Here is a 22,966-nt window from a genome sequence, read left to right as displayed (position 1 = left end):
TTTACTACAATAGTCTCATACAGAAAGACGCACAACATACATTTTGATGGGATTAAGTGAAAAAACTGTATAATCTAACTGTGCATTGGCAAGACACTGTCAGACATGCAGAGTTCCTCTCCTGGACATCTTCCGAGCAGCTATGTGGCGTTCCTACATACAGTCACGAAGCACTGCTATCTGGACAGCCATTTATGCTGAGAGGGGTATTTCGCCCTATTGGTCCTAAAGGACTTATTCATTTGAGTCAATTCACACCCGCTTCCTAATAGATAATCTGCTGTGGTATTTATTCAAAAGGTGAGGAATCTGGGGTTAGAAGTCTTTATAGGAAGAAGTAGTAATTTACCTTTGGTAATTGTTTTTGGGTAGAGACTCTATTTAACTGCTGATTCCTCAATGACCCTCACCGTTCTGTACATTGGACTCTAGCCATTAATAAGATCCCAAGTCTGCACACTAGTCGCAAGCAATTTGCTATTGGGGCTCTGCGTCTGGGAGCATACACTGCTTTGAAAGCAGCTTGCTTTAGTGGCGCCCATACAGGCTCCGCATGTCATATCCAAAGCAGTATGGTGTCAGTGTGGAGGCGCACAACGCCATCTACCAGAATACAGAAGTACTACTGAAAACCTTTCTGCATCCATTCTGACGTCTGGGGTATATACAAAAGGTGAGGAATCTGCAGTTTGGTAGTTATAACAGAAAGAGTTTGCCAAAGGTAAGTCACTTGTTTGCATCAGATCAGATTGGGCCCTAGAATGTCAGACTAACAGGGGGACATTTTTCATAGGCTGAAACTTATGCCAAGCACTCCTTAAATGTTTTTTACTTTGGGATGGTGAGCCACCTAAAATGCCTTTTGACACTTAAATGTTAAGCAAGGTACATTTCAAACAGGCTAGGCATCCATCCACCAGGGCTCTCTATGCCTTTACATGTAAGACCACTTTGTATTCTCAACGTTGATGTCTCCTACTTTTGAGTTATTCAGAAGCCCCCTCACTGTGTGTGTGTGTGTGTCTGTGTGTGTATATATATATATATATATATATATATATATATAATTTAATATATATACACACATTCTCTCTTACTTCCTTGTAGCTTTCACTTATGCTCACAGCCTTTGATGCTATGAACTGTATATGCTTTCCATACAAATAGTGTGTTGTCATGAGAACTGATCTGTATTTTCTTCCATCTGTTTCTCTGGGTCACGCCCCCAATCATCAAACTATTACCCTTGGACTTTTTGCCAAACTCATTCTCCTTCACAGAGGTGGTTGTATTTATTTATTTATTTATTGTTAAAAGAATATTCAAGTATTAAAGAGATGAAATAAGGACAGTAGACCATCAAATAAACTTTCAGTTGTGCCCCCTTTGGGTTCAGCCACTTTGAAGTAGTCTGTGCCTAGATTATTTTCTTTCATTTTGTTATAGTATTGAAGTGGTGACAAAAGTCTAAAGTCCATTCAACAAGGGGTATGGTGGCTGCTACTTCCTTATAAAGAACATATCCTTTCCGGAATATGTTAAGCAGTCACTTAGAGTTCAGTATATATTCATATGAAACATTAATCTCAAGATTTACAATCCAGGGTAGATACCCAGATAGGCCAAACTTCCTTAATGAATCTGTTTGTTTTGGGTGGCTTCTCCTTTATAGGGTTGGGCTTGCTACTCATCAGTGCTCGTGACTATTAAGGAGAGTTCCATGGAGGAGAAGTCCACAGTAATCCTGATTCCGCTCCAGGGAAATGGCTATTAAAGTTATAAGCGACTTCCTCCGAGAAGAGACAGTTAAATTAATTTATAATCTCTCAGGATTCTTGATTCCCATAAGAAAACTAGCCTGTCACTTGCAAATCATGATTACATACTGTTGTAATGCTCTTCCTTACAGTGCTCGTAATCCAGCCTATCAAATCTGCAGTATACCTGCTACACTGACTTTTTTTTTCTCTCACCTTTACTTTAAGAGGTTTGTAAAAGAGTTTTTCTGGTCACTAATTATATAGTAAATTTTTTACATTGCTCAATATAGCCTTATAAAATATAAACTTTATTTTGTCTTTATAAATTGACCATCTCCGAAAGAATTGTATAAAAATTATACAGTTTGTTAAAAACAAAAAAGTGTGCTCTAGAGTCCCGTACACCTGGGTGGGGACCCTCAGTGCTTATGACTTTAAGGAAGATTCTGCTAAGGCATTTACAGGTAAATAACAATACCTGCCTACATAAGACCAAAGACCGGTCTGGTGCCTTGTCATTCTAGTGACCACGGCTTGACCTCACTAAGGACCTGATTTGAATCTTTGCAGACTAATATCCTGTCCGCCGAAATATAAATACCATAGGATATAATGGTATTTATATTTTGGTGGACAGATTATCAGTCACCATTGTGTGACGGAGAAACCGGTCAACCAAGATCTAAATCAGGCCCCAAGTCTTTTGTTGACCTTTTCCATGTCTTCGTTCCCTGGACTAAAGACATGTCCATGGTTGATGGTACATTCTGCACCTTCCCAACTGAAGTGCCTCGTTCCTATGAGACTAGGATTTTGGCAACTTGTTTTTTCTTTCTTTCAGAGAACTCAAACTGTTGACTTCACCAAGAAGTTCTCCAGAATATAAAATTGGAGAAAGTAGTCACACTTGTTTGAATGCCAATCCACTCATGGTTAGTGCATGTCATTCCTTACACAACTGGCAGAACCAGGTTTGTGTGTGAACACCAGCCAGGCTTTTTGGTCTTTTAGATACAGCAGAGCTTGCAAATATGCTCAGAGAAAAGGGGCCAAATTAAACTCGCATAATTTATTATGCCTGTTCAGAGCAAGCTACGTTGTTTCTTCTCTAACGTTACTGGTGGGCAAACATTTTGGCCCAAGAAATGTCTCCTGTTTAATCTTGATTTGTGTTGACAATGTAATCTAGAAATGTGGCAGTGTGCAAGTGATGGGTCTGTGAGTATTGTGTGTGCTAATGGGCATGTTGTTGATGGGCCAGTCAATCATTTGCAGGTTTTTTTGTAATGAAAACATTGCGTATTCTTGTCGATTTATTTATTTATTTTTTTCTTACAGGGCCAGTTGATGAAGGGGATGGGCAAACCGTTGGCAATAGCACATAACTACAAACTCAGGCACCATCGAGTTTGCTGCTTGACCACCTTGCAATGACCTTCAGTGGACACCACAGACCAGCTTTCTTTAAAGGCATAATTGAAGATTCAAAAAATGGATCTTCAGTTTGTTGCTATTTCGTCCTATGTTTGAGTATTTTTTTCGTGGGCGAGGAAGTCTGGTTTAGTCAAATCCACAAATGAAGACGAGGAAAATTATTAAAGACTTTGAAGACTGCCTGAATGTGCTTTGGGACATGATTGCTCATCATATTGATGAGCTGAGAAACACTTTTTTTGTTTCCTTTAATTGAAATGGCACACTTAAGACTTGTCACGATTTCCATTGGGACCTTCTTCCACCCCTATTCCCGTCAGTCATTCATGCTTAACCAGACTTTTGACATTAAATTTCTTAGGTTTAATTGTTTATTTTATACATAGCAGCCTCATTCTTTCTTTTTTATTTCCCGGTGGCCTCACAAGGATACTGCATTTTCCTTTCTTTGCTGTGGAGGTTCTCTTGAGGTGGGTTTCCATAATTTTTCTTGCTGGATCATATAGGGGAGCAGCAACACAAAATAGTTCTTTTTTTGGATATCCTGGTTCTCATTGTGACCTCCAGCCTTTCACTTGGTAGGTTTCTACAATGAAGTAATACAATCGTATTTCTTTGGGATAGTCAATAACCATCTTGAAGACCTTTCTTACCTGCTTTTTATCCTCCTGTTTCCAGTATTCTCTTTTGGGGATTTGTACTGCGCTGATCTATTTTATTTTTTTAGTTTTCAAGAAGATCTGGAGTATTGGAAAGTGAGCTCTGTTATATTTTGTACTGTTCTGTTAATATTTAAGAGAGCAAAGCCACTATATATCTTGCATCATAGATGTTCCATACAATGTTTTTTCTAGTACGTTTTTGTTTATTTTCATGTATTGTCTGAACTATGCTTATGGGTGAGGTTGATAGGCAGGTAACACTGTCACAAAAACCGAATAGCAGATTCCCTAAAAAGACATTTTAATACAAAACCCCTTTGCCATTGCTTCAAAGTTTAGCAAAATGAAAAAAAAATGTTTTAATCGGCTATAAGTTAATTTAATTTTCCTAGATGACTAAATCTCGAGACCTGCATCTGCTTGCATAATAAGCGTATTTAGTTTTGGAATCCATTTCTAATTACACACCACCCTTTTCAAGATACCGGAAGTTTATTGCATGGGAACAGAATGTAGATGTAACAGTTAACAGATTATTGCAAAACTCCTCCAGAGTATGGTGTCTTAGAAGACATAGAGAAAAGGCTATTGAATGTGACTTACTGAAGATGTTTTAAGCACTCTTAGATGTTACAACTGCACAGTGTATGCCAAATGGGTATCTGTCACTGATTTGTAAAACAAAAGTTGTCGTTATTTATCTACATCTTCCACGTTTGGTTAAAGCCAGGTCAGTTTGTAATGGTGTAAGAGAATCAATTGTAAGCATTTTTGAACAGTTTGAGTCAAACACAAATTTTGGAATTTCTATGTAGATCTCATTCTTGTGGAAGATTTATTTAAATATGAAACTAAGTTGGGGGAATTCTGAGAAGAAACTGGTTCACTGACAAGTATTTCTACTGCATCCTAAGGTTCTGTTTAAGCTCTGTCGGAGCTTTTGCACATTTGTCAATTCACACCTGTTTGCATTGGATGTGTTTCATGCACTGCATCTGGAATCCTTGGTGATTGGAAATAAGAAGATTGTTGGGTCTGGAGGAAATTGAATGAAGCTACAACCCCTAGAAGAGAAAGACCTGCTGCTCATTGGTGCGGTTATGGTCACTGCTGTTGGAATTTGGCGCCATTTCTTCCTTTCAACTTCTCAACTTCTCAACACTTTGAGCACTAAGGACATTGTATGGTGGTTTCATGGACCCCATACCAAATCTGTAGTCTGAAGGAATATTTATGGGGGTTGCCTGATGATCTATCCTATGTAATAGGTCCCATTGTTGGAGCGGCTTGTTTACTTAGTTTTGTCTAGTACATGAAACAGTGTACCATGCCGGTCACGGTAATCTTCAGTCAGTGATATTTTATTTTGTTTTATAACCAGTTCTGGAATATGTAATTAATTCCTCTCTGGCTACAAAGTGTTCATTTTCAGATGTCATTGAACGTTCAGAATTAACTTTTTATTTCCTTGCCATGTGTACACACTTTCCATTCCTTTGGTAAATACTTATTTAATAAATCTAAACAATTTCGGTTGAAAAACATAAACAGGAGATAGTTTACAAATTAATTTTTCGGTCTAATACAGGTATGCCACCTGATGACCTGTCTATACTATAACTCTAGGGACTGAGATGGCATCTTGCTGTCAGTTCAGCAAACGTTCAACTTTATGTAAATCTGTCCACATTCACTTTGCAGTAAGGGCTTGATTTATCAGTATAGGGAGGCTTAGAAAGTACAGTTGGTGATCTAGGCCATATTATGACAGTGCTAACAATTTTTCGTTTAATTTTTATGAAGGAACAAATAACTTTTTTTTTAAAGCATTTGTTTCAGAGATATTTGTACAGTTAAATTGTTTGGTCAAATTTCCTACTGGAGACATGTAACATTTCCTTCCGAGCATTTAATGGAAACAGGAGTTGAAATGGATAATTTTTCTCTCCACGCATTTAGCTTTGGGGTGGGCATGGTAAGGAGTTACCAATAACCTCTATACAGTCAGTCCCAAAAACACATATTGTTTTAATTTTGCACTGTGAAATTATTTTTAAATTAAAAGTGGCATTCATGAAATAATTTGACTTAAACCAAAAAAGGACATATACATACATGTAATGTCACATACTTAAAAGGGAAGGTTCAGTGGTATGCCATCCACTGTATTTAAACCTGTAAATGATCAAAACTAAACCAAAATGCCCACATTAATTTTAAGCCCCGTCCAGCAAGATGTTAGTCTAGATCAAAAACCGTGTTATACTTTTCTGCTTTCAGCCTTAGTGAATTAGTGACAAGTAAAACCAGATAATGCCCATGTGTTTTGAAAGATTATTGTAAGATTGTCATATCAAATGTATTTGGAAATTACATTAAAACTTTTAACAAATAGTTTGCCCACAATTTTTTTGTTTTATGTAAGGTTTCGAAGTGAGTAGGCACATTACTGGAGGACTCATTTTGCTTAACCTCTTGTAGATGCTTATCTTGTGGACAAACTGAGAATGGCTAGGAGAAAGCATCTGGTAGAAGAATGTATTTTAAAGACTGCCATATGGAGATTATGCTCATAACTGAAATATTTCAGAGAGATGTGAAACTCTTGTCGCCAAGCAGAAGACGAAATTATAGTCAAAGCAAAGGTACCCCTCCAAAGTCTGGCCCAGTTGAAGCTACGGTCACAAGGGTGCTCCCATGAGAATTCCACTTCTAAGTTAAAGTTTTCTGGTAAGTCCTAATCAAAGTCTAAACACAATGCAAGAAGGCCAGGCTGGACTGGAGTATCACCACTCGAAGTCTAGCAAAACGGCACCAGGACATCATGATAAAAATCGTACTTCCTGATGTCTTCGGAGTCTGAACGATCCCTCAGTAGGTCCCGGCAATCCTTGGGTCATCTTTGATGCCGCAGCAAATAGCAGCCTTCAAAGAGGCCATACTGCAGAAATGTGGTGCTAATCTGGCTCCTACTGACATTCTTTGTGACCCTATAAACCCACAGGGGTCACCAGTCAAACTACCACGGACTGTTTAGATTCTGGTCCCCACCCTCATCCTGCAGGGTATGCAGAAGATCTGTACTGACTCCTACACTGACCGGTACTAAGACGCTGAGGTTCAGACTGGCACCAGTGGATTTTGACACTGTTTTCCGATCCGCAAACCAATGTCTGGCCGATCTAGACCTGTGTCTTGCTTTGAAATAAAAAAGTGAAACCTGTAGTTATTCAGCCAGGTTTAGCCTCTGCCTCAACATCTGGGCCGCCAATAGAAAGCGCCTACGTTTTCAGCTGTTTGGAGGACAAGTGAAGTACTAGAATAGCAGTTGCCCACAGTAGGGACAAACACAAATGCTTTGACTGGGATACTTCAACCAGGGCAAGCTTCAGCTGCGCCATTATCATTTCATGAAGCCCTTATGACTTCCTTCTGGCTGCATGCTCATGCCCGCTAGTCAGTCAACCTGTGGTGAGGCAACATAGGCCAGCCTGTGGTGACTAGAACTTCCTAACCGAGCCCCCATCATTAGAGAGCTGACTGTCCAAGCCTGGACAAGTATGGCTAATGCAAATTCCTTTCTGACCAATCCACCAAAGAGGGATTCAGTGGTTTTGAAAAGAGAATGTTTTCATCGGTCAGTCGCTTCACTCAGATCTATTAGTGCAGTTTGTCTTCTGAGAGGGGTTACACTTATGTACTTTGGGACATGGCCAGATAAATCAGGATTACCAGTGTTTTGCTGGTCAAGAAGCAGCCAAGTATTGTTTCTAAGCTACTCTGGACACTACCGTCCATCAGCAGAGATGTTAGCAGAAATGGTAGGGATTGTACTAACTGATAGTCTAAGCCAGCCTTCCCACTCTGTACTGGATTAACCATCCCAGTAACTTTGGGGGATTCTATCCAAGAAGGACAACAAACTTCCAATCTTCCTCTCCTGCTTCTTTCACTACCAAGCTGCATTAATTTGCCCTTTCAGGCTCCTGCTGGCCAGTTGAAGGCCGACCATATAACTCCTCCCCAGCAGGAGAGCCATCCTGTCTGACAGGTGCGGCCGTACAGATTGTTCAAAGGGGCTATGCCCTACCCTTCATTTCCTCCCTACCCTTTTACTTCTCACCACTAGAGTGACATGGAGAAGCGCACTGTAGTTTTGCTGCTGGAAGTCATCCTTTTGTTGCCAAAAGGTGCCTTCAAACGAGTGCCAGACTAGGAGAGGGAAGGAGGATGCTATTGGCATTATGTCCTCGTCCACTAATGGAGGCGCCAGCCTTATTTTGGACCTCCACACGATGAACACCTTTCTGAGAAAGGACTGGCTCAGAATTATCACTGTGGCCCAGCTCTTGCCAGACCTGGACCCAGGAAGGTGGTCTGAATCCTTGGACTTGCATGATGCTTATTTCCATATACCAGTCCTGCAATCCCACAGGCATTACCTGCCGTTCAAGGTAAGTCAGAAACATTTTGAATTTACTGTTTTCCATTTCAGCCTTCCCATGGCCTCAGAGGTTTTCACGAAAGTGATGGCATACGTTTCTGCCCATCTTATGTTGGGAGTACATGGATTCCCATACCTCACCGCAATCGGTCATAGACCATCTTCGTATGACTGCCAAACTCCAGACATCATTGGGTTTCACCATCAATGAGCTGAAATCCCACCTTCGCCCCATGCAGAAACTTCAATTCATTGAGGCAGTTCAGGGCACGGTGGCATTGAAGACCTTTCTTCTGCTGCATAAAGTCCAGTACATTGAGGATATAATCGCAATGTTACAGGATGGATCCTGGGTCTCAGTAAGGATGGCTCTAAAGTTTCTTGGTCTTCCGTTCATCAAAATGAGGCAGGTGCTGATCCTCAATAACAACATGACCTCCATTTGGTACTACAACAAGAATGGCAGAGTGGGTTACTAGCTCCTGTGTCAAGAGGCAGTACGACTTTGGAAATAGCTGGATCAGAAAAATATCTTCTTTCTGGATAAATTGTTAATGGGGACCAGGGCTGCCTTCCTACCGAAGTTTGGGACTCCCTTGCTCTTTGTTCAATTGATTACTTATTTAAGCTTCATAATATTAACTCCGATAGGGCCATGAGCTTTTACATCTACTGTGAGAGGCTGGCAAGGTATAAGATATCCACTAATGTAAGTGGGCACCTTGCACCAGTCCAGACAATCCTTATGGAGATTTAAGAGGTCTCAGACCACCTTAGAAAGCTATCCAGGTTGTAGCTGTGGAGAGCAGCCTTCAAGCTTAGCCTTGAAGGAGTGTAAAGCAGCGTATCTGATAGACATCTAGCCGCAGATTCCTTAACTTAGACTATCCCCAGGTGTCAGACTGTATCCGTAAAATCGACCGCAGTTCCTCTGTGCAGTGAGGGACGGCGTCACATGGCTCCCTCCTGACGTCGTCCATGGGTATGACATCAATGGAGCCATATAAGTCCCTCCCGGCCTACTGACGTCAGTTTTCCGCGTCCCAATACGGATCCAGGAGTAGCGGTTCCTCTGGCCTATTTTTGTTTTCTGGCCTTATTGATGCCTTTTAAAGTCCAGCAACAGTGTGCGATGCCTAAGAGCTTCAAGTTGTGTGAGTCCTGTGTGCGGCAGATGTCAGCGACGGGTACACACGAGATCTGCATGTGGTGCTTGAGAGAGCACCACGACTCAGAGGAGTGCAAAATCTGCCGGCAGCTGCAGCCGAAGTCCCTGCGGGAGCGTAGGATGAAGTTGTCTGCCCGGATGTCCCATTCGGAGTCCTCGCGTCGCTGGTCTCCATCTTGAACTGGGATTTCTGTTCGGGACAGGCCACGGAGTCGTTCCCGCAGATGCCGCTCGCCTGACGCAGGTAAGCACAGGAAGAAGTCACACGACCTCTCATAAACGGTCTGCTGCGCCTAGTCCTTACCGGACACGGGCCGCCTGAGTCGACCCACACCTACCCAGCAATCCCTAGTGTTGGGGCGATTAGATCCCAGATGGAAGCCTATTCACAGGCTTTACAGGCCACCTTTGGGTCATCTCCTCTCCCCCTCATCGGCGCCACAGACGACATCAGGCGCCAACTAGACAATGGCGAAACATCAGCCCTCATCCTCCTGGACCTGTCAGCCGCCTTCGACAAGGTCTGCCATCGCACTCTAAAGACACGCCTCTCAGAAGCCGGGATCCAAGAGAATGCCCTTGTCTGGACTACGCCCTTTCTCACCGGCAGAACCCAGAGCATCCGCCTCCCGCCCTTCCGATCCGAGGCCACTGACATCATCTGCGGCGTCCCCCAGGGCTCATCCCTCAGCCCAACGCTGTTCAACATCTACAAGGCCCCCCTCGCACAAGTAGCCCGCCAACACGACCTCAATATCATCTCCTATGCTGACGACACCCAGCTCATCCTCTCCCTCACCAAGGACCCGCACGCCGCCAAAACCAACCTCCACGAGGGAATTAAGGCTGTCGCCGACTGGATGAGGAACAGCCGTCCGAAGCTGAACTCGGACAAGACGGAGATACTCATCCTCGGACCCACCCCCTCAGCCTGGGACGACTCCTGATGGTCGACCACACTGGGACCAGCACCGACACCCACCGACCATGCACGCAACCTAGGTTTCATCCTCGACTCCTCCCTCTCCATGTCTAAACAGGTCAACGCCCTCTCCTCCTCCTGCTACAACACCCTCCGCATGCTCCGCAGGATCTACAAGTGGATCCCGACTGAAACCAGAAGAACGGTGACACAGGCCCTCGTCAGCAGCAGACTGGACTACGGCAACGCACTCTATGCAGGAATCCCAGCCAAACACCTACGACGACTACAACGCATCCAAAACGCCTCCGCCCGACTGATTGTCAATGTCCCCCGCCGCAGCCACATCACCCCCAACCTGAGAGACCTACACTGGCTCCCCGTCGACAAGAGGATCACCTTCAAGCTCCTCACCCACGCACACAAAACACTCCACAACGCCGGACCAGCCTACCTGAACAGCAGACTCAGCTTCTACACCCCCACCCACCAGCTCCGCTCCGCCAGCCTTGCCCTCGCCGCTGTTCCCCCGCATCCAACGAACAACCTCCGGCGGCAGATCCTTCTCCTACCTCACCGCCAAGACCTGGAACACCCTCCCTACCCACCTACGGCAGACCCAAGACCTACTCGCCTTCAGAAGACTCCTCAAGACCTGGCTCTTCGAGCAGTAGCGGCACCCCCTCCCCTCAGCGCCTTGAGACCCTCACGGGTAAGTGGCGCACTTTACAAATACTCGGATTGATTGGTTTGCCTTCGGGCCCCACAGAGGGGGCACGGCTGAGATCGGGAATATTCCTGCGGGTTCACCCTCTGCGCCTATCTAGTACCCTGACTCCGGTTCCGGAGTCGCTGTGACATCGGGACACAGCCCGGAGGGCCATCCCAGTCAGAAGGCAGGCCTTCCTGTGGTGTCACCGCACAGCCCTGTGGGAATCCCAGTGCCGGATGCAGCTGCAGGGTGGAGCTAGACTTCGAGTCAACACCATTATTCATTGCAGTTTCACATCTCAGTGGAGATCGAGTCGATGCCAGGCGGATGAGTCCTCTTCAGTCGTCGTCGATGTGATGCACTCTCGACATCAGTCGCCGCCTGTGCTGTTCCTCTGTTGGTGAAGCAAGATGAGGCCCCTGTGGGTTCGCCATTCCCAGGGTTGTTTCCAGCCTACATTGGGGCACTGGCAGGCTTTTGGTCGTACTCGGGCTGCAGAGCCTCTGCCTTTTGGTGGGTGGGTTAGCCTGCAACCGTCCCCTACAGATGGCTTATTGTCACCACCTAGTATGGCAACGGAGGCTAGTGCAGTGTTTGCGAGAGCGGTTCGTAAAGCTGCTGATATCTTACAGATGCAGCCTCCCTCAGTCTCTCTGCCTTCTGATCCCTTGTTGGATCTACTCCACCAGGGCAGTGTGGAGGTGGAGCCCTTCCTGCCTTTTGGCGGGTCGTTATTACATTCTTCTTCTTATCAGGGGACCCTTTGGGGCGTAATCTTGCACATCGTCATTGCCTGGCTACAGATGACCCTGTCTGGTTGTCCCTCCATCCTAGGGCTCAAGGGCTGTTAGTCCAGGCAGCCTCAGTCCCGCACTCTTCCTCTCCTCCTCGTTACTTCCTCCCACTAGGGAGTCTCGTTGGTTGGAGTTGTGTGGTCGCCATTTTTTTACGTCCACTAGCTCGCCCCTTTGGTCCTTAAATAAGCCTGCGTGTTTGCACGGGCTACTTTTACCCTTTGGGACTCGGTCAAGCATCTCCTTCCATCTTTTTCAGAGGGCTCTCGGGCGACCTGGATCCGCTGCTTCGTGATGGCCGAGAAATGGCACAGTTTTCAATTCGGTCGGCCATGGACACCACTGACTGTGGGTCAGGCTATTATTTATTTATTTATAAGGTCAGTAGCTCTGTGTTGCCATGCCTGGCTGTGCGATGGCAGTTATCCTGCAGCTGTTCAGGAGCGTCTTCTGAATTTGCCCTTTGATGGGGTCACCCTTTTTGACAGTCATGATGACTCAGCGTTCCAATGTCTCATGTCTGGGTTTCCATAGACCCTGTGGTTTTTAGTCCTTGTTGCAGACTTTTACTTCGGTTGTAGTATTGTCACTGTTTTTTGGGTTCAAGACGTTACTTCACGGACGGACTATATGGCTAATCTGCCTTCATTGGTACAGCTAACCAGCTGTTTCTACATTTCTTTTTGAGTCCTCTGTGAGTTAGTCTCAAGAGGTGTCCTGGCTTTTTATGGAGATAAGACATACTCTATGTGGGTTATTGTATAGCCGCTCTTCTATGCACAGAAAGCTTTATAGGCTCTTGTGGAGTCTTCTTAGGATGGTCATCTTCTGTCCCTCTGGGGAATTGTCCTATAGCTCATACTACAGGCTTCTCACTTCATTGCTCTTCCTACTGTTGTAGGACGTCCTCTCTGGTGAGACCCACAAGGCTGGCGTGGCTCTCTCCTAGGGCTTATGATTTGTGGTCTACGTTTGGTCCGTAGCACTCTTCTGCCTCTCTGGATGCAGACTTTTCCAGAGTATTGTTGGGTTTCTGTCACACCTGGCTCACCTTGGCGTGTTCTTTCACCTTCTCGCTGTGCTCCTTTTGCCTACGTTGGCTGTCTTAGACATAGGCAGGTCTCCCTTGTAGGCGAGTTGTCCTGTTCTGCTCCGGAGCAGTTTCTTTCCGTGTTCTATGTGGACACGATTTGTGAGTACACACTGGGTAGGTTCAGTCACTGGGTGCCTGCCTTACACCTTGCGCCACTGTTTTGGCTGTGTTCTCTTCTTGTGGTATTGGCTACTCCTCATTCTCTGGTGTTGGGATGTGCTTAGGTCTTCTCTTGCGGCTCAGACCCTGTCGGGTTTTTGCTTATGGTCAGTAAAGTCTACGCTGGACACGTCACTGCTGCACGTTGCCTTGTGCCCTTTTTAAGTCGAGCCTTGACAGCGCATGCGCTGTCCCTCGATCTGTTGTATATACTACTGGGCTGACAGAACTCCCATTGGCTCTTTATTCGTTACTATGATTGTCCTTTCAAAAGGCTTGCTGCAGTTGGTCACTATCCTGTCTTCGTCCCTCCTTATCCTTCTCTGTATCCTCGCAGCAGCAGCGCCTAATTTCGGCTATCCTCCCGTTTTTGTCTTGATCCTTTGTTTTCAGGGACTTTTTTATTGTTCCTTTGTAGTGTTAGCAGTAAATGATTTGAAGGGAACACGCGCCATGGGCATACATTCAAGAGGGGACCAAGAGGCTCACATTACAGAGTGCAGAATGCAGCCTCCCGATCACAAATTCACAAGCTCATTACGTGCTCCAGGAATGCGTGATAAGCCTGTATGTATTTCCATTCAGGTGGAATCCTGGAGCACGTAACGAGCTTGTGAATTGTTTGTGACTGAGAGGCTGCATTCCTAACTCTGTAACGTGAGCTCTTGGGTCTCTCAGCAACGTTTACCAGACACAGAGGCATGTATCTGATAGAGACATCTAGCCGCAGATTCCTTAACTTAGAATATCCCAAGGCGTCAGACTGGATCCAGAATTTTTTTTGTAGCAGCACCTCTGCACACCAGGGGACGGTGCCACACGACCCCACCCTTAAGTCGTCAACGTACATGATGTCAGCGAGGTCATTAAAGTCCCTCCCGGTGCGCTGACGTCAGTTTCCTTCTTTTCCGCGTGCAACGCGGAACCGGAGTAAGCTGTTCCTTTGGCCTGTTTTCAGGCCCCTTTTTGGCGCTTTGCGTCTGGAACAGTGTGCGATGCCTTTGGGCTTTAAAACATGTACCTCCTGTTTGCGGCAAATGTCAGCGAAGAACCCACACCTTATCTGTATGTGGTGTCTGGGCGTTTTTTTTTTTTTTTTTTGTAAAACAAGAATTCAGCACCGGGTTTTGTGCATGCTTCCAATCATCAACTGGACGTTAGACATTTGTATAATTTATACCAGAAAATTATGACGATGTATAATTTCACGTTTTTTTATTACAAATTTTTTTAAATATATTTTTTCATAAATGTATTCCTTTTTTTCCGATGTGTAAATATTAAATAAATAATTCTACATACAATTGTTCTCTTGCACATACATAAAATTTAAATGTAAACATGATACAAATTACATGAGGTTACAATTCAGTAGTACATATTTGTATACAGAACCAAAATTCCATTCAACGCGTTTTGGCTATGCCTTCCTCAGGAATTCTGTATATTTCTCATGAGCGTTAACTATAAAATGAAAGATTATATCAATTAATGTATTGTTTCTTCAAATGTCAACGTCTAACAGATTACAATATTTTCCTATCCATCAAATCTGTACATTCACTTTTTACATCAGGGACATACTACCCACCAAAGGGGCTGGGTCTAGCTCCGCCACTTAGCTATGCTACCTGAATCCCTCTACAGTGCTATACATAAATTACAGTGTCCTAATTACAATTTATTCATATTTTCAGAGACATTCATCTATACATTATTCACATATATTTCATGGGGTCAATAATGTTATCCATTTGCTTTTAAGCATACAAGGCTGTAGTACCTTTACCCTCCTGGTTTATGAACAGAGATAGTCCTTCCTAATCGTTTATCCCTGATAATGATCCAGAACTTCTATATATTGCAGCAATCTGCAAGCAGCCACTGAAATTCAATGGTAGACTTATCTCTTTCCTATGTCCTTGCAGTCTAGAACTAACATGTTTTGGGTGTCCTCATCCTATTTATATATCCTGTATTACTGACTCCCTTGTTTACAGTAGGGTTATAGGCCATAATTGTTATGATACTCGCAACTAATTAACTATTTATCGTGTATCTCGCCATAATGTACCTGTATTCGTTTCTGAATAAGCGCACCCAGACGTAGGTTGATTAAAAGGCGCAAGATGACTTCAACAGAAAGTGCGTGCTTCCTATGTATGTGACACAAACGGAGAGAGAGATAGCATAATAAGTAAAGGTAGAAATTCTACTGTAAATACTAAGACTAAATTGGTTATAATTTCGGTATTGTTGATTTGCTTATACATACCTATGAGTTAGTATTCTGGCCTCAACTCTATGGGACGAGATATTTCGGGATTCTTTTGCTGTCTTTATTTTCATTAATTTCTACATTACGGGAGACAAATTATCGTCAGTAAAGGATACACTCTAGTTATTTATGTGTTCCTTACAATGTTTGGTGTATAAATTACTCGTAGTACCTTTTCCTTGCCATTAGCACGGATTGACCTTCTTGGCTCGTACTTCTGTCTATACGGCTTCTCTGATCACCTCTAGGGCATGCGTAATTCCTACAGGATATAACAAACACTAGCACATTGTCGAGTTTCTTATCTATAGTTCTGACATATGTCCCCCCTTTCCCCCCCCAGGGATTTTGCCGCCGAATAAGACCCCCCTGTTATTCGGTTTTTAAACTAACCGCCCCGCTAAGCTGTTATCTACAACAGTATCCTGCTATAACGCAGGCAATAGCCTGATACTAACACGGGTATTTTCTCTCTCAAAGTCCGATTCTTATTAACTCTTTTAACTAGTGTTAATGACTACATTCCGCACATCAACTTACTTGGCATTTTCAAGATCGCGGCAAAAAGACTCCCCTGCTTCTGACCTCCTTGGTTGTAACTCCTACATGAACTAGCTCTTTTTAAAGGTGAGCTGTTTTCGCGCCAACCATTTCTAAATATCACGATAACCGCGAAACCTGTATATTCAACTGACTTCAGCTTACGGGTTATGTCTGGGGGTTCCGCCATGTTGAAATGGAGTCCTATTATTTGTTTTACTACCATGCCAGTGACTAGATAGGTTAAAGCGGTGCTTAGTGCGGTGTTTAATGTGATAATATAAGAGGCCATATTATCCTATATAAAATAGAACCTTTGGTCATAAACAAATGGACCTTATTAAGAAATGTGAAATCACAACCCATTTATACATGTCGTTGTTGGGAATCTAAATGGGACATCGGGAGTTGAGATTCGATGGCTTACATTATTGCCTGATCCCATGGGATTTCCATGTTCAATCCACTGACCGCCGTGCCCAGAACAAAAATCCAATACACCTCCCGCATCTTTCTTATTTTCTCTGGATCTAACCCTGCTTTCTGATGTATCCTTTCCAGGATGTACCAGGTCATATCTTCTGGTGCATGATTCTGTTCTGAGTAATGACTAACCATAGGGGCTGTCATTTTACGGGTCCTTATCGCTGACCGGTGTTCGGTCAGTCTGACATTCATTGCTCGACCTGTTTGACCTACATACCCCTTTTGGCAGGGACAGATGATTAAATAAATAGCATTGGTACTTCTACAATTATTTAAATCCTGAGGTCTAATTGTCTGTTTATTAAACTGTAGAGATGGGCCCTGTATTGCTGTATCACATGATTTGCAATTGGAACACTTATATGTTCCTTGTACTGGTTGCAAACTGGTCAGGGCTTGTTGGCAAACCGCTGTTCTTTGGGTCATGCGTGATCTAACAATATGATCCTTTAGAGATCTATTTCTTTTGTAAGCAAACATGGGCTTAGGCAGTTGATTTTCCTTTGAAAGATTGACATTAAGGATGTGCCAGTTGGCACACACTGTCTGTCTTATTCTTTCATTAAGGACTGAATGTTTAGTAATAAATACCAAACCTGGATCTTTTTTCTCTTTAATAGGCTCCAAAAGGTGCTGGCGATCATAAAAGCGGGCCCGCTTGTATGAATCGCGCACTATTTTTCTAGGGTAACCTCGTGCCAAGAACTTGGATTTCTTCATAACTGAATTATCATCATAATCAGATATGGTCGTACAGTTGCGTCTCAGACGCAAAAATTCTCCAAATGGAACACTGTTTTTCTGTATTGTTGGATGAAAGCTATCGTAGTGGAGTAAGGTATTCCTAGCTGTGGGCTTAACGAATAAGTCTACAGCCAGGACCCCATTCTGATGTTTAATAGTGACATCCAAGTACTCCACCTGATTGTTGTCGATATGATTGGTAAACTTGATATTTGTGTCACACAAATTTATCCATTCAGTGAATTGGTGGAGATTGTCCTCATTGTCATTCCAAAAGAAGAATATATCGTCTCTGTATCGTGACCAGCTGGTCACTGATTCATAGAACGGTGCAACTTCGTTGAAAATGAATTGGTTCTCAAATCGGGACATATAAATATTTGCAATGGTAGGTGCACATGAAGCCCCCATACCGACTCCCTGTTGTTGTTTAAATAGTTTACCATTGAATTCAAATATATTATCCATCAAGACAATTTTTAGACATTCCAGGATGAATATAGAGGGGCATGTTATATTGTATTTTTTGATAAACCACTGAACTGCCTCTAGGGCTCCCATGATCGGAATGTTACTGTACAATGCCTCTATATCCATTGTTACTAGTAACTGTGAAGTAACACAGAACTGAACATTTTCCACTAGGTTCGTGTGTCTAGTGTCCTGCACATATCCAGGTGTGCGAGAGATATGTGGACAAAGGATGGCATCTATATATTTAGCCAATGGTTCTCTTACGGAACCAATTGTAGTCACTATGGGCCTTAAGGGTGGATTTGGGATATCTTTATGCACCTTTGGTATCCCACATATGCTTGCCAATTTGGGATTTCTTACATTTAGATATTCCCATTCTTTTTTACAGATTTCGCCATCTCTCAGGGCTTTGTCTGTTACCTTCTTGATTTTAGTCATTATTTGAGATGTGGAGTCTCTAATTATGGGTGCATAGAACCGTGTGTCACCCAGCATATCTTCCATCTTAGTAATGTAGTTAATCGTATCATATACTACGATGCCTCCACCTTTGTCACATGCTTTCACCACCAATTCTTTGTCTGCCTTGATTTCATTTAAGGCTTTATATTCTGATTGGCTTAAGTTAAACGGAGTTCATGGAGTATAGGCAGTGATATTAGTAAGTTTATCCAACAAAATTTGTTCAAATATTGCCACCTGAGGTAGGAGTTGATCTGCCATAGGAGTGAACCGTGATTTGGGTCTCAAACCAGATAAATTAGCTAACTCCATAGTTTCATCCTGTCCCTGAAAGAAGAACTTTAACCTAATTTTGCGAAAAAAGGACTGCAGATCCCTGAAAAGATCAAATGTGTTCGACTCAACAGATTGTGACGCCTGCCAACACCTCAAGCTGAAGTCCCAGCGTGAGCGCCGGATGAAGCTCCTTTCAGCTCGCCTGTCCCGGTCGGAGTCGTCTCGACCTTCGGCCTCCTCATCAGCAGCAGGGCCCTCTGGCAGTGGTTTCCAGTTGCGGCGTCGGTCGCCCTCTGGGGCCTGGGGACGTTGTTCGTCCCTTCTGGGTAAGTCGTGGCGCATGCCGCCAAGGTCCTCGACCTCACTTCCCTCTGTTGTCGGGGGCACTAGTTCCTGTAGCCCTCCGGACGTGCGCCCCCGGGAGTCGCCCCTCCCCTATCCGCCTTTTCCAGGCGCGGGGGCTACTCTGACCCAAATGGGGGCTTATGCCGCGGCCCTGCAGGCCTTCCTTTGGTCCTCTCCTGGGGCGTCCTCGGGGCCTCCGCTACTTATTGGGTCTCCGACGGACTCACCGGTGGGTTCGCCCCTGGCGCCAAATGAGCCATTCTGATGGATACATCTGCCAGTGGATTCCTCACCTTGTGAATATCCCCCTGCGTCAGCAACATTCGGAAATTCTTTTGTAGCTCTTCACACAGACGTGGATGACGTCACAGAAGCACGGCATTGCGTGCGGCTCCGCTGACGTCACCGACTCCATAAAGGGCCTACGTCGGCGTGATGACATCAGTTCCCTTTTTGTCGCGTCGTAGACGCCAACAGTTTCTTTAGGGATCCTCAGTAGCTCTATTGTTACTGTTACTTTCGAGAGTTTTCAGTGTTTTCTTGTAACTTCTTCGGGATGTCGTCGAAGAAGACAGGATTCAAGCCCTGTGGAGAGTGCGGTAAAATTATGTCGATCACGGATCCGCATGAAGATTGCGTGTGGTGCTTGCCATCTGATCACGACATCCAGGGTTGTCCAAGCTGCAGAAAAATGAACCCGAAGGCTTTGTGAGAGAGAGAGGCTAAACTTCTGATTTTATGGCACGACACGGAGGCCATATTATGCAAATCTCCTTTATTACCACAGCTCAGTAGCAACAATAGAATGTAGAACATCAATGAACATTCTTAGTAGGAATAAAGTCCCTTAGAAACCATCTCCCATCCTTTCTTTGTTGCTGCTGCTCAGAAAGATAAGTAGCTCTTCCTTATCCTCTGACTTACTTGGTGATTTTAACTAGTGACCTTTCCCTTTTATTGTACTATTATCAGGAATTATTATAATACCTTTGTAGACTTTACTACATGTTTTTATTGATTCTCATATACTTTGGGTTTGTCTTTTGATATAACACTAGATTTGTATAGATATGTACCCCTATTACGCTTTACCTCCTTGGTAGCTTGTATCTTTCTTCACCTTTCACTATGTCCCCCTCCGGTTCTATTTCGGACCGGTTTCATACCTTTTACCGCTTTCCAATCAGTGTTATTGTTTGGATGCACGCACGCGCCGCTCACAACGTGTAAATCTAAACTACATGGGCTCACCTCCGTGATTCCCCCAGCTCCCTTTCCACTCGTAGACACCTCTCCGCCTCCGCTCGCAATCCGCTCTGCATTCTTTTCACGGACTTTGCCGGCCCCCTCGCTAACGTTACTCGAGAGGGGCCGGATTAGAGGAATTACGCTTACAAACGGCAGACGCACGCGTAAACGTGCGCGGCGGCCATTTTAGGACCTTGGGCAAGTCCTATTCTTTTACATTAAACAACCATCTTAAAACGTTGGTTTACTCTACTGTCGACGAAGTGACAGTTTACCGACACACATAACGTGCCCTTCACAGAATCAACAGCGTTTTTCACAGCGCTTTTACTACGAGATCCCTTTACCGATCCGCCTAATATCTAACCTTATTCCACCATAATCATTATTACTACCCTCTTTCTCGGGTAAGCATGTCAGAACCTATCCCAAACATCGAGGGTCAATTAGAGAAACTAGTCAATAAGGCCTTTGAAAAGGTCCTTGACTCAATTGACGAAAATATTAATAAAAGGCTTGAGGCCTTACATTCCCCCCTCCCATCTACCAGCGGTACTCAATCCGGAGCAAAAGGAAAGGCTCCCAAAAAGAGGGCATTAGGAGGTATAGATCACAAAGATCCAAAGAAGCATAAGGCAACCTCCGCCCCTTCACGCCCTCGGGGTGGTGACAAGAATGGTGCCTCGGGCACCCCATATGGGCAAAATGAAGGCCCAGAGCCCCCTACTAATATGGATATCGAGGATATCTCAGAACCTGAAATAGACCTGTCCTATTCATCTGAATTCGACACCGATGAAGATGAATACCAAAAAAGAGGAACAGGGAGCTCAGAAGGGACACCTAAGGTCCCAGAGAAAAACATAGCCCTACTAGACCCCTTTGGAGACCCTATGTTCGACCCACTCCTAATTAAACACCCTTTGTTACCCGAGTGGACCCCCTCCCAACACGTCGCTGATTACCTAACTTTCTGGCTTCGGAGGGAGATTCCACAGGAAGTCAGGGCAAGACTTCGATCTGAATGCCCTAGACCCTCCCTACCTAATAAAATAACCACAACCCCCGAACTTGACCCCAAAGTGGTGGCTTTTATCTCTAAAACCTCTCGGGACCCTAGAAAAGGACTAGATAGGGGCCTTAGATCTTGCCAGGATCGCCTACTAGATTCTATTGGTCCTATAACAAAAATTTTTGAGATGGCAGAAACAGCTTATCTCGAGGACCGACAGGTCGACCCTAAGGAACTGAGGGAATGGGTCCAAAGGGCTATATGTTTAATTGGAAATGCCAATACCGCCTTATCTATCGAGAGAAAAAAAGGGAGTCCTCTTCAAAATCGACCCTAAATTAATCGAACTAGCTAAGAACGATGGCGGTCAAACTACTCAAGGTTTCCTCTTTGGAGAGGAATTCATCAAAGATATGGCTAGATACGTAGGAGCCTTTAACTCCATTCAAAAATCTCAAAAAGATATAAAGAGAGTGTTCCAAGATCGTGTTTTTACCCGGGCCGGGAGAATGCGGGGTCGTTTTCCCGGCCGAGGAAACTCAAACTCAAGACCCTTCATGTCTCGTGGTGGTGGCAGATTCAACTTTAACAACTCCAACAGCTTTGGACAATTTTATCCCCAAAGACAGAGACCCCGTGGAAGAAACTTCAGAGGCGAGAGGAGACAACGCTCCTTCTCCACAGGTAAGAACCTTACCAGACCCTTCAGATACCCCTCCAAAGGTGGGAGGGAGACTACTCCAATTTGCTGGAAACTGGAAATTGGTGACAAAAGACCCGTGGGTACTCAATACAGTAAAGGACTACAAAATAGATTTTATAGCTACTCCTTTTCAGAGGAAAGCCCCAAGAGAAATAACATTCTCGGGCAAAGACAAAATGCTAGTCTCTCAGGAAGTCCAAGAACTCCTAAAAAAAGGCGCAATAGTCGAATCTTTTTCCCCAGGGTTCCTCAGCAATATATTTCTGGTAGAAAAGAAAAACAAAGAGCAAAGACCAGTGATAAATCTGAAGGAACTAAATCAGTGGGTGATTTATCAACACTTCAAAATGGAGGGAATTCACCTCCTAAGGGACGTGTTAAGGAAAGGAGACTGGTTGACGAGACTCGACCTAAAAGACGCCTACCTAACGATACCTATTTGGGAACCTCATCAAAGGTTTCTACAATTCACATGGCAAGGCCACCTATACCAATTTTGCAGCCTACCTTTCGGCCTCTCGTCCTCCCCCTGGTGCTTCACCAAAGTACTCCGACCCATCGCATCCTGGTTGAGACAAAGGGGAATCAGGATGATCATTTATCTCGACGATATCCTTATAATGGCACAGTCAAGAAAGACTGTCTCCTCTCATACAGATCTCACGATACGTCTTCTACAACACCTAGGTTTTATCATAAACCTAAAAAAGTCTTGTACAATTCCTTCTCAACAGACCCAATTCCTAGGGTTCTTGGTAGATACTATAAAGACAGAACTCCGTCTCCCCAGCGACAAAGTGAGGAAAGTCAGAAAAGAACTGAGGAAAACACTTCTTATGAAAGTCTTTCCCCTGAGATACCTAGCCAAAATCCTGGGCCTTCTTTCCTCCACAATTCAAGCTATATTCCCAGGTCCCCTCCATTATCGGGCTCTACAGAGACTGAAATCGAGACATCTGAGAGCCAACGGCTCGTACTCCCAACTAATTTCACTAGATCAAGAATCCAAAACCGAGCTACTCTGGTGGCTCAAAAATTTAGAAGCCTGGAATGGCAGAGCCATCTTCGGAGATCTGCCAGATCTAATAATAGAATCCGATGCGAGTTTAGAAGGCTCGGGTGCAAGATGCGGGAACTTATCCCCTGGGGGTCGCTGGACCCAACAAGAAAAAGAATTGCACATCAATTGCTTAGAGTTACTAGCAGGCTCGTTTGCGGTTCGCTGTTTTACTCAAAACTCAATGAAA

At 44.2% G+C, this 22,966-nt stretch overlaps 1 protein-coding gene across 9 annotated transcripts in view; it reads left to right on the top strand.

Moving 5' to 3' along the window:
- Window positions 1-6,250, top strand: part of RANBP3 (RAN binding protein 3) — a 355,000-nt gene extending 348,750 nt beyond the window's left edge. For 7 of the 9 annotated variants that reach the window (XM_078669890.1, XM_078669894.1, XM_078669889.1 and 4 more), the window contains one exon: window positions 3,099-6,250. In XM_078669890.1, coding sequence (XP_078526016.1) covers window positions 3,099-3,145 — 47 coding nt within the window. In that variant the 3' untranslated portion in view covers window positions 3,146-6,250. The remainder of the gene's footprint in view (window positions 1-3,098) is intronic. The other 2 variants (XR_013603675.1, XM_078669897.1) reach the window with 2 other exon arrangements.
- The last annotated feature ends 16,716 nt before the right edge of the window (window positions 6,251-22,966 follow it).

Source organism: Lissotriton helveticus, chromosome 12 (genome assembly GCF_964261635.1).
Source record: "Lissotriton helveticus chromosome 12, aLisHel1.1, whole genome shotgun sequence".
NCBI classification, from domain to species: domain Eukaryota; kingdom Metazoa; phylum Chordata; class Amphibia; order Caudata; family Salamandridae; genus Lissotriton; species Lissotriton helveticus.
Note: the sequence above shows the minus strand (reverse complement) of the source record. Positions and strands in the feature narration are given on the sequence as shown.